Raw genomic sequence first — 12,052 nt, forward strand, 5'->3', positions numbered from 1 at the left:
TAGAGCAGCCCAGTGAAGCCCATGAGGCCAATCTCTGCCCACTGGAAAGGTTGCCTGGAGTGAGATCAGGGTGCTGGACCAGAATGGGAGGAATGGCCAAGAGCTAGACCGCATCCAGGAAGGAATCCCTCGGGTTCCTGAGAGCTGTTCCTGATACTCAGCCTGGCCAACTCCACTTCCTAGAATTTGGAGGGAAACACTAGTCCTGAGGATATGAGAAGAGAAGGCAAGGAGTCCCCGGGAAGAACGGGGAAGAAGCTTCCAAGTCTCAAGACTTGCCAGCAGGCTCAGCCTCAGGTTTCCATGCTCCCCCAGTTCAGGGTCAGGCATCAGACTGGACACACAGAAGCTCCCTGGAGCTGCCCTCCTACAGCGAGTCAGCAGGAATATGCCGTCAGCCAGTGGCCACCTGCCTCCCTGCACATGGCGCTACCCTCATCCAGCCTCCTTCATCCCTTCCAGCAGGGCTCTGAACTCCACTGCCATTTTCCAATCCACCAACCTCTCCTCCTATTTCCCCACTCTTTATAACCCTCACCTCCACGGTCCCCCTAACCTTTCCCAGTCCAGCCACTCTCACAGCTGAATTGGAAGGCCCATGCAGGTCTGGGCCTTGCCCACTTCCTACCTTTCCACCCCATACTTACACTCCTACCATCTCGAAACGCTTTGCTTGCCAAGCTGGGTCTACTCCATGGCTGCCGAGAAACATCAAACTCCTCCTGCAGGTACCAAGAGGTACCTCATCCAGGATGGCATCCTGCATGCCTCTTCCTACCCTCCCACACACCCACCCTGTGCATCTAGATTGGCTTCTTCTCCTCCAGGCCTTGTAACACCCAATGCTGGTTTGCACTGTGAAGTTTATGGGGCTATACTGGACAACCTCAGTGTGAGTATCTTCCATAGAGGACCCAGGTTCTTTAAAACCAACATCGTTCCCCACACCACTCACCATACATTATTGAGTTCCTGCAGGACTCCAGGCAGAAGAACAGAGGCATAAGACAGAAGCAACACCCTCTGCATGGGGCTAGCACCCTTCCAGGCAGGTGGGTTGGTGGCTGTGGCTCACACACAGATGTAGGCACCAGCATGTGCTCCTTTAACACTGTTGAACTGGACTGGAAGGACCAGGCTGCCATGCACAGGACACAGGTTCTGGGAGCTACATTCCCTCTCTGTTCCTGCCCTGCCTGGATGATCTGGGTTACTGAAAAATGCATACATTTTGTGGTTGTGTGGGTGTGTACACTTGACAGAACTCACCCAAGTACAGCTGTCCCTTGGCACTCACAGATACCAAAATCTGAGGATTCTCAAGCCCCTTGTGTAGAATGACTAGCCTCTGATTAGCACTGGTCTTGCTCTTCTTTGTGGGTTCCACTATCCCCAGTGCTAGAACAATGCCTGGCATATGAGAGATGCTCGATATATACACAGTGAATGGCTGAAGGAGGGCCTGGGTGGCTGAGTGAGTGGCTGAATGAGTGGTAGTAAACTTGGGCTCCACCCTGAGTCAGCATCCACCATTCTCAGTCAAAGAGGATGACTTGATAAACAGCACATGCAGCTCTGGGGACAGCAGGGACACCCAGCTCCCAAGGCTCCACCCTGGGGCCCCAGTACTCACGTCGATGGGCACACTGTCGTAGAGGCGCTTGCCGATCACTGTCTTGCCCTGGATGTCAATGTTCTCCCTCTCCTCAATGGGCAGCGTCTGCACCAGTGCACAGTCAATGTACAGGGAGACATTCTGAGCCTGGATGCTCAGGGCCATCTTGTGCCAGTCTCGGTCAAAGAGGACATTGACACGGGGACCTCGGAAGACCACCCTGACAGCATCCTTCATGGCGCCCACGGCATTGTACTCCACCGCCTTGTTCTCACCGTCCAGCCGGATGGAGACCTGGGGGGGACAGGACCAGTTTCTCTCTGAGCACTGCAGGTCCAAGTGGGGACAGGAGGAGTCAGGGACTCCAGAGCCAGAGCTGACAAAGCTGGGTCAGATCTAGGCTGGGACTCTTACCAGTGTGTCAACTGCTGTGTGCTCTCAAGCCAACAGCATCACTCGCTGGGCTCTTGCTCAGCACAGTGGCATCATAGCTACTTTGAGGGCTGTTGCTCTAAGAAGCCCCTGTGCTAAATGCAATCACGGAACCCACCATCCCAGGGCTCCCTGCCCAGGAGGGGCTGTGAAGGTCAGAGGAGTTTTGTGGGACTGGAGTTGTGGTGAGACGAGCTAGAAGTCTTAACTAGCTTCAGAGTCTCCTAAGATTCTTGGCTGGCTAAACCAGACACATCTCCGGCCAGATACCAGGGACCAACCTGCACCCACATCTGTTAATCTGTGCTGACTCTCATCTTGGGGAGCCTTGTCTGTCCTGGCCACTGGAGTATCCCAGCCTTCTGCTCAAGGTCTCCAGCGTAGGCCAAGTCTAGAAGAAAGTCCTACTTTTTTTTTTGCTTTTAACAATGAGTGAGTGAATATGTTCTCCTCCATACACTCAGTTCTTCACCCCGCAAAAAACACTCGCTAAAGGTCCTGTGTGCGGCAGGCAAGACACATACCAGGTTCCAGGCATGTCACACGGGGTCAGAGGGACGTTCATCTATCAGTGCAGGGACAGCAGTGAGAACTCACCAAGTGAAGAAATAACTGAGCTGCCTCTGTGGGCTCAGTCCTCATCTGCCCTCACACTCATCCAAAAAATGACTTTTGGGCTGTGTGTGACCTTGGACAAGTTAATCTCTCTGTACTGTTCCCTCATTACCAAAACGGGACCAATAATAATGCCAGTATCAGAGACTTGCTATGAGGATAAAATGAACAATTATATATGTGAACAATTTATGTGCTCACCATGGCTCTAAATCTTATTTACAATAACTTAAACAAGTACATTCAAAGGCACCGTGGCAATGCAACCTTCCCGATAAGCACATATAACCAGATCCTAACCTGCTCATCTGCCTCCCCAGGCACACTGATTTTTATCCTAGCCCTGTTTCAGGATATGAGGTGTTCCTGTCTGCTGTTCATCTCTTAGCTGTCTGCCTTCCCTATCCTTCTAAGTGTGCACCCTGTCCCCACTCTTATTCACCCCAGGGCTAGAACACTGCATGGCATACAGTGGTACCCAATACAAAGGCACTGAATGAACATATGAGGTTACAGGTAGGTTCAGGGACATTGGTCACCGAGCTGATAACATAGACCAGGGCTCCTGAGTTCCCTCTTTGAGTTCTACCTGGCCTCGGTACAAGCCATGGGGACATCAGTGCAACTGGGGAGGTGCTCAATGCAACACAGGAAGTCCTCAGTGCAATCTTAGGGAACCTTGGATTTATTTTAATTGCCTCACCTGCTTTTATGCTATGATTAGAGTGGACCCCAGTCTAATACTTCTTATACACAAAAATCTAATAGTTCCATGATTAAAAACAGTCTCCTACTTGTAGAGAATTGTCTCATGACAACTCTTGAGCCTGCATCCCTCACCACTTCAGCTTCCTGAGTATTTGACTTTGCCATCAGTATTTCCTTTCACTCTCTAGCAACATTTGAGCAAGAGAGGGCAGCCCAGCAGACCTGCCTAAGTCATGTGTCCACCTATTCTAGCAGGCTGGCCTTGAAGAGACATGTCATCTCTCAAATCCATCAGCACATCCTATTGGGTTTATATTTTCAAAACTGACACAGTCTGATTATTTCTCCCAATTTCACCATCCTTACCTGATCTGAGTCAGCCACACCTCTTGCCTTGATTTCTACCAGACTCCTCATCAGTCCCTCTGCTTCTAGGCCTGCACACTTCCCCAGGATTTACCCTCCAAGCCACACCGGCATCCTTTCTGTCCCTTTCTCCTATCTGGAATGTGTGAATGCCCCTCATTTTACCTACATGACAAACGGAAAACATCCCAGCTTTCAGGCTTGGCTGTAAACATCAAATGGGCTCAAGGAGATAAGCACAGGTGTCTGTAGATCAGACAGGGCTGCGGAGAGCCCTGTGTGTAAGTTACCACCACTCCGCACATGGCTCAAGCTGCAAGCCTGCAGATCCTTTCCCTATGGATGCCAGTACCTCCTCAAGGCAGGAGTGACCTCAGCAAAAGGCATTCAACCAAGGACTCCCATGAGAAGAAAACTACCAGATGTCTCTTCCAATAGGCTCCTCAGGTCTTCCCAGGCAGACAAGCTCAGCCTCTTCTCCCATGGCTTACTCCAGCAGGAAGGAGGGTGCAGACATGGCAGAAGGAGACACAGCTCTGCAAATGTTATGAAAGAGGAGAACCCAGACTGTGGGGGTGGTGTGGGCTCATCCACAAGAATGTCATGGCAGGAGCTCAGTCCCATCGCACCAGATCTGAGAAACTGGAGAAGCAAAGCCATGTAACTGGAGATGGAAGTGGATGGGACTACAATGAGCTGCCTGCTCTCCAGAAAAATGTTCTCTGCTAAAGAATCTCGATCACTCCTTCAGCCTCCTACACTCAGGAAATTGGGCCTCTTGTCTGAAATATGTGTGCCCAGGTGTGCTACAGAAAATGTACATATCTATTCGCACTGGGGGATGCTACAAAAGAGTGATTCAGCAGGACAGCTGATCACAATAGGCCAGCTGAGTACATGGTTAAAGCATCAGGCTGGGAGCTCAGCTGCCTGGGTTTGAATCTCAGTCTTGATCTTATTACCTGTGAAACCTCAGGCAAATCGCTTCGCCTCCCTGTTCAGTTTCTACTTCTGGGAGATAGTAAGAGTAGGTCCCATGTATCAGGAGGTGATGAGGATGAAATCAATGAAGCACCCCCTCCAACACAGAGAGAGTAGATGTGTGTTGGGGAGCAAGGTGTGCCAGCTCAGATTCCAGGGGAGAAAGCCTGCTGTCCACAGGGAGCTTGCAGGCTCTGACTCCTACACTGGGCTAACTGCTGGACACGTGTGCATGTTTTCATTCTATTTCAGCCCCACATGAAAATTTAGACAGCATTCCCCAGCCACAGTGAAATGATATCAGCACACACTTTTAGTTTCCAGGAGAGGACAAAGGTATGGCTGCTCCAGAACTGAGAACAAAAGGGTGAAGAACAGAAAGTAGTGCTGCTTTCAACTCAAACCAGCAGGCTGCAGCAGGGGCTGTGATTCTGGGATCTGACTTTCCTTGCTGCACTGCTCTTCATTGTGGAAATTAAGAGCCAAAACATACCCTACATAGCTGCAGACAGCACTTAGAGCCTGCATGAAAAACTCCAGGAGAACCTACTCAAGTCCTAAGAAGGAACCTACTCATGAGAACATTGTATGATATCAGACACTGCTCTGGTTGCTTTGCAGACATTATTTTATCTGTTTCTTTTGCCAACCATTCATCAAGCATTCTCCCTCTTCCACTCCCCAGCTAGGAAAGTAAGGACTCTCGGAGTCCACAAAAGCAAGAAGAGGCACAAGCCATGCCAATGCTACAATGGTGAAGCTGTGTCGTGAACTGCCAACAAGGCAGGTGCCACTGGACAGCACAGATGGTGGCCACTTCCTGGCTAGCCAGAGAGCCTCAGATGATAGGGATTGTGTTTCCTTCCTTCTTTTAGAATGTGTGGCACTGGACTATTACTGGAGGAAGAAGTTGGACCCACTGGGTCCTGTGACTGTGCCTTGCAGCTTCTCCAAGGCCCATACACCAGTGTCCCGGAGAAAAGGTTGGCTACTGCCATCCCTTGAGAGAAGCAAATGAGCTCGAGGGCCATGGAGACACAACAGTGCCAGTACCTGGGGGATGCCATACTGGTCGATGACCTGCCAGATGTACCAGTCTTCTTTCCGAGACGTTTTTCGGAACCGGAAGGTGGTGACGAAAGCATACTCATCAGGGAGACCTTGTGGAAACACATCTCTGTGGAGAAGTACAGACAGACCACACCAGGCTGCATGAGGGCCACAGGCAGCAAGAAAGGAAGCCCACACACCCCATCAGCCACTGAGGCCTACTGACATCCTCTCCCAAGGGTCTCCACAGGACACCTTCTTGGCTGACACTGGCTTCCCCGTCCTGAGCCCGGGACCTCAGGGAGACTGGCTGCAGACATCGCCATGTTCCTTCACTGTCTCCCTGACCCAACCCGGCTTTTTCCAATCCACCCTGCAGGGTCCATCTGCTTCTGGCTCTGCGTCATCACTGCCCAAAACTCAGCAGTAAATGCTAAGGAGCCACTTGCCCCGGATCACATGCAGTGGTGACTCCAAGCCTTCCCTTCCTCTTGCCCTGCTCCTTCTCAGCTGTTTCATCTGACACTGCTTTTCTTCCTGTCACACATACTAGGATGCTATGTCAGTGTGTGTGTCTCCCGAATTCATGAATTGCAATCCTAACCCACAAAGCAAAGGTGTCTGGAAGTGGGGCCTGTGGAAGGTGGTTGGGTTATGAGGGTGAAGCCTGTGATGGTTTGGGTGCCCTTAGGATAGAGGCCCCACAGAGCTCCTTCAGCCCCGCTGCCACATGATCTTCTATCTCAGACTTCCCAGCTCCAGAACTGTGAGAAATAAATATCTGTTGTTTGTGAGCTACCCAGACTTTGTGACAGCAGCTGGAACAGACTAGAGCACACGATATCCTCTTCCATCCACCAGGCCCTGGTCCAGCAGATCTGTGAGTCCAGCCCCACACCTGGTCATCTATGTCTCTCTGCTGCTCTACCCCAGTTAGCTTTGGCACTGCCCTTTTGCTTTCAAACTCAGTCATGAAAATTGTCAGTTCCCTATTATGGAGAACCAAGCCCTGTACCATGATCCAAGCTCCCCTCCCTCTGCACCTCCCCAGAAATGCCGCAGGCCAGCCATCCTTCATCTCCACTCACACCATGGACAGAGACCCTGAGCTCCCTTCTATCTCTCAGATCAGCACTCAGCCCCTACCCCAGTGCCATGGCAAGTCCTCCCTGGACAGTGCACCCTCCATAGGTGTCTGAGCCGTTTCTGCCCCAGCCCTTGCAAATGGGGTTCTACAAAATTATCTACACACACTCTCACTTCCCCCTCTCTGCCCCATTTGCTTAGCTCACAGCCACCTAGCCTCTGCCCCTCCATTCTCCCCACATTTTCCTTGTGAGGTCCCCTGGGAGGAGACACTGACAAATCCCTGTCCCCTAGCACTTCCCATGGTGCCCACAGCATAGCAAGATCCCCGGAAATGCTGTACAAAGCTGTCTTCATTCTGCTTCCATGGAGAAACCTTTCTTTCCTTAGCCCCAGTGAGGGCCTGTATAATTTTCCTAGAGGACAAATCCAGGACTACACTGACCTGGGAGACATCTGGTACATCTCTGGTCAGCCGCCTAGCAACATCCCCGTCTCCTCTCGCTCCAGCTGTGATAATAAAAATGCCTCCAGACATTTTCCAAGTTTATAGGTGCAATATTTCCCCTGGTTATTTTCCCTGCTGACCTAACCTAGATTTAAAATCTAACAACATAAAGTTTAGCTTATGTTTCCATAGTGTTTCCTAGGTTAAGTACATTGCTCACACACATGATCTCATTTGATATAAAATATGATCACGATACAAAATTCTAAAATTTTATTTAAAAATAACTTTGTTGAGGCCTAATTCAACCTGGAAACTACAATTTCACATATATCTCATTTCTTCCTGGAAATAACTTGTGAAGAGTTGTTCTGATCCTCTTGATACAGGGGCCGGAACCCAGACTGTAAGGAGTTGACTCCTGGCAACTTGCGGAGGGTCACACTCAGAGGGCCTGGTTTTCACAGCTGTTTCCTCAGCCAGTGGCTGACTGGACTTTCATTCATTCTGCAGAACTTGGCCATGATGGAGCTGAATACTGTACTGGGGCAGATGACTTGCATCTGGGGACATACAGGGCACAGATTTCTCTCCCTTGGAGGAGGTGGAATCTGTCTGGCTAGACAGCCATGAAGGGAAGTGGGAAGGTATCTGGATTCCTGATTCTTAGATTTGCATGTCCTTAGGGACCCTTCTTCTGGCTATAGAACCTGTGGGCAAAGACCTATCTCCTGTGATTCTTAGCTCACAGATCCAGATAGAAGTGGCCCTCAGGTCATGCTCTAAGCTGGAATTTCACACAGGATCACATCCAAGCAGAGGAATCAGGGCCATCACACACACAGTCCTTGGGCTTCCTTCAGAATTCAGGGACAGGCGGGCCACTGCCCACATGAGAGGACAACCCCACCTCCATCCACAGACTCAGCTTGGTAACCACAGAGAGGTATTTCACTTCATCTTTTTATTTCCTGAGTGAGTTCAACTGTGCTACTATTTTCTTTCTGAACATAGTTTCTTCTTATATTTTTGAGATACATCCATAGACATGCACATCTGTATGTCCTATAAGATTTATGTAATATGTGCATATACCTAAGAAAATGTAATTTTAATCCAAATGTAATTTTAATCCAGATATTAAAAGAGATAATATCTGTTCTGATCCTTTCTCAAAATAATGAAGCAAATTACAAGACTACAGTGCAAAGGACAAAGGATTTGGATTTAGAGGACCTGAGTTTGAGGCCAACCTCTACTTCCTACAAATAGGGACATTTTGGATAAACTGCTGTCTCACTCAGAGTCTCAAACGTGTACCAGCTCAGTGAGAATAGTGCCTGCATTGTCCACATCACTGTGTTATAGTGAGACAGTGTTATAGTGATTTGTGTAAAATGCCTTTGATATGCTGAACAATTGAGAAAAACGTCAACATTCAAAGTGACATCCCTTTTCAATTATGAAGAAAACTACCCTGCAAATTACCTTAAGCATATGCATCTGTGTATAAGTTTCAATGCATTAGCAATGAAAGGGAAACTGTTCTTTCTTGAAATGTCAGAGCTTTATCAGTTTGATTTCATCCTGGAGTTCTGCCATTAAATGAGTATGAAGCCATATGGCAGTCCTTCCCAAGGATAACTGTCAGCAGCTCATGAGTCCAAATTCATCTCCCAGAGCTGGGTCCAACCCTCTGCTCCACACAGCAGTGCTAGGGTAATTGTGCCTTTGATCCGTGCGTCTCAAGGGAAAGAGGCACTGCTAGCGAACAGCAGAGGCCGTAGGTTAGGCCCTGCCCCTCATATCAGGCATTGTCTGCATTCTCTCTGCTTTGTTCTATCCTTTCTCTGCATTTTCCTTTCAGATGAAGTCATGTAGGATTTGTGTGCACTTGTTTGAGTATCAGCAATATGGCTGGTGAATTAAAAGGCGAGTGAAGTGAGACTGCAGGCTGAACCCTGCTTATCCCCAGGAACCCTCAGAGGAAAGGTGACAACAGCATTGCCTGCATCTGTGCATAGTCATAGAGAGACCAGTCCTCAGTGTCTGTGAAGCCAACTGACAGTCATCACTATCACTGCCTGCATGTCACAGGTGAGCAAACAAGGCTCAGAGAGCAAGGAACTTGCCTCCTTTCCTTCTAGCAAAATCTCAATCGCAGAATGCAGGCTGTGAGCCAAGGACAAGACAACCTTAGGGTGTCACACAGAGCCTGCTGCGGGACTGGCACTCTGAAGGTGCTCCCCAAGGTAAGTGATTGCACACAGGCAAGAATCCAAACTCTGTGACCTGGTGCTCAAGGCCCAGTTTAGCCCACTGGAATCTGACAGAGCACTTTCATTCACTGAGCCTCACTGACTCACTCACTCAGCAAAGGGCAGTGAGTTCCCTGCTGGGACCAAGACTCAGCTCCCTCTGGAGATTCTCACTACACAGGGTCTCTGTCTCAAAGGACTCACTGCACAGGCACTCCATGGGTGCTGATGTGCACAGGAAGACATGCTGTGAAAACAGTGGGCAGAGGGGAGGCCTGGCTTGGACTGGGAGTCCAGGGACAGTGACCTGGATAGCATAATGATGGGACTGTATGCTGCAGGAACAGCAGAGGTACCCCAGGTAGAGAGAGGGATCTAGAACCACAGAGGAGGTGGATGAGGGAGTCCTGGGGATAAGCCAGGAGACCACACAGCCGAGAGGCCAGAGCACACCTGGAGCCTTCTCATTCTGGAAGCAATTCAAGAATTTTAAGATGGAGCAGAGGTGGCATGACACAGTATCCATTTTATTTTCAGCTAATCTGTCTGTGACAAGGAAAGCAGAGCATTTGCTTCAGTTCCTTAGCCCTTGACTGGAGACCCAGTGGGTAGCAGACATTGGAAAATCTTTACAGCATATCCTCTGAACTAAGGTGCAAGGCAAAACATCCTCTGCAAGTGGAAAACAGGAGAAAACTGAAGCATAAGTAACATGATCAGATCAGGCCCCCAGTCAACTCCAAATCTCAGTCTCCGTTAGCCAAAGCCACAACCTGATTCTAGGAAGTGCAGTGCCCAGTCTCCAATAGGTGCTATGTACCTGTGAGCACACATGGCTGTTATACAAAGGAGTGATAGAAAAGCACATGTGTGAATGAACGTTAATGCCAAGTGTGTATGGAAAGATGAGTGTATCATTAAAGCCAGTGGTACTAGAAGGGTATAGAAACAGATCAAATCCCCAGTCAGTGGCTGAGTTGCTTTCCCTCACTGTGACATTCCAGGCACTGCTCAGTGGGGTACAGGCCAGCTCTATGCAGACTATGCAGCTGTGGCTGGTCGGTCCTTTCCTGCATCGTCCCAAGGCATTCAGAGTGGGCCTACAAAAGAATTGACCACTCACTCAGTCCTCTGCACCACAGGAAAGGATCCCATCCTCACATAGGAACTCTGGGCTCCATTCTCTCTCTTCCCCAGGATTTCCTTCACACTGAACAGATCCATCAGGTCAAAACCTGTGCAAAGAGAAGAGGTAGAAGTGAGTCTGGCAGAGGAAGAGTATGCAGGAGAGGCAAAGGAACAGCCAAGTTCCTTCTGCAAGGCAGCTTCCTTGTACCTGTCCCAGGGGCCGCACATGTGATGGGGCAGTTCAAATTTACAAGGTGGGATGGATGCACACAGTGAATGTTTGGATATTAAAAGTTATTACAGTAAGAGACATGTTGCTATCAATCTCTCTCAAATACTTCAGGTGCACTTAGCCTATCCTTCTTGCCACTTTCTGAAGCAACTCTGGAAGGTCTTGTTTGTGAGTGTCTTTACTTGAGGTGTTTTGATGACCTAGATGTCCTGAATCAATTCAAAACATTTACCTTTCACGGTCACTCTGACTCTGGGGAAAAGCCAGAAGTTGCACAGTGCCAGATCTGGTAAATAAGGTGGCTGAGGACTCACCATAAGGTTGCTATGGGCCTGCCTTTCGATTGGATGGAACTTGGCAGAAGCATTCACAATATTTGTGACCAAACCTCATTAAGACACTCATGAAAGAGGACCTGCGGAACTGCTTCAGAAAGTGGCAAGAACAATGGGATAAGTATCGCCAAGTGAAGGGAGTATTTTGAGGGGCATTGATGGCTTTTACTGTAGTTTTTTTTTTTTATTTAGACACACATAATTTTGTGATCAGCTCTTATAAATCCAGGGAGAAAACAAATGACAGGCATGAAGCACACAACCTCAATTCCTCTCTCTTCTAGGCAAAGGGCTGCCTTTCCCACCGGAACAGGAGCACTGAGAGCATCCTGGATACAGTCAAGCACAAGGCACTTGGCAGGTATCCTCACTGTCTCCTGCATGGGGACCTTGGTGTTCCAGAAGCTCAAACAGTGCTCTGGCTCTGCAGGTAAACCTCAATTTAGGGCTTCCCTTCCTGTATCCACAGTTTTGCCTTTCATCTGGATTTTGCCTGGATTATGATTTGGCAGCTTTGAAGTAGCATAACTTCAAACATCACTGAGAAAGTAATAAACATCAGCGGGAAGAAGACCATCTTCCTGACCCTGCATTAATGAGAGGCATTTATATTTTGTTGTGCTTTGTCATAAAAGAGGACCTGAGAGTCACTATAATGAAAAGGCAATGGGCTGGTCATGGGCTTTGGCCCTGGGCACATGGTAAGGGAAGGGACAGGGTTTAATAATGCTGTCACATATGTGTCTGTAGAAGTCATTGTTTGTATAAAGAGGGTACAAATGCCTAAAGGACAGGGCA

General features: G+C 49.0%; 1 protein-coding gene across 1 annotated transcript in view; it reads right to left on the minus strand.

Moving 5' to 3' along the window:
- The window catches only part of Col22a1 (collagen type XXII alpha 1 chain), a 255,687-nt gene that overhangs the window by 194,091 nt on the left and 49,544 nt on the right, over window positions 1-12,052 (minus strand). The window contains exons 7-9 of the mRNA XM_033759289.1: window positions 10,683-10,794; window positions 5,771-5,894; window positions 1,634-1,909 (exon numbers count right to left, since the gene is read on the minus strand). Of these exons, the coding sequence (XP_033615180.1) occupies window positions 1,634-1,909; window positions 5,771-5,894; window positions 10,683-10,794 (512 nt within the window). The remainder of the gene's footprint in view (window positions 1-1,633; window positions 1,910-5,770; window positions 5,895-10,682; window positions 10,795-12,052) is intronic.

This window comes from Fukomys damarensis, unplaced genomic scaffold, assembly GCF_012274545.1.
Source record: "Fukomys damarensis isolate Sample0158 unplaced genomic scaffold, DMR_v1.0_HiC HiC_scaffold_5, whole genome shotgun sequence".
Lineage (NCBI taxonomy): Eukaryota > Metazoa > Chordata > Mammalia > Rodentia > Bathyergidae > Fukomys > Fukomys damarensis.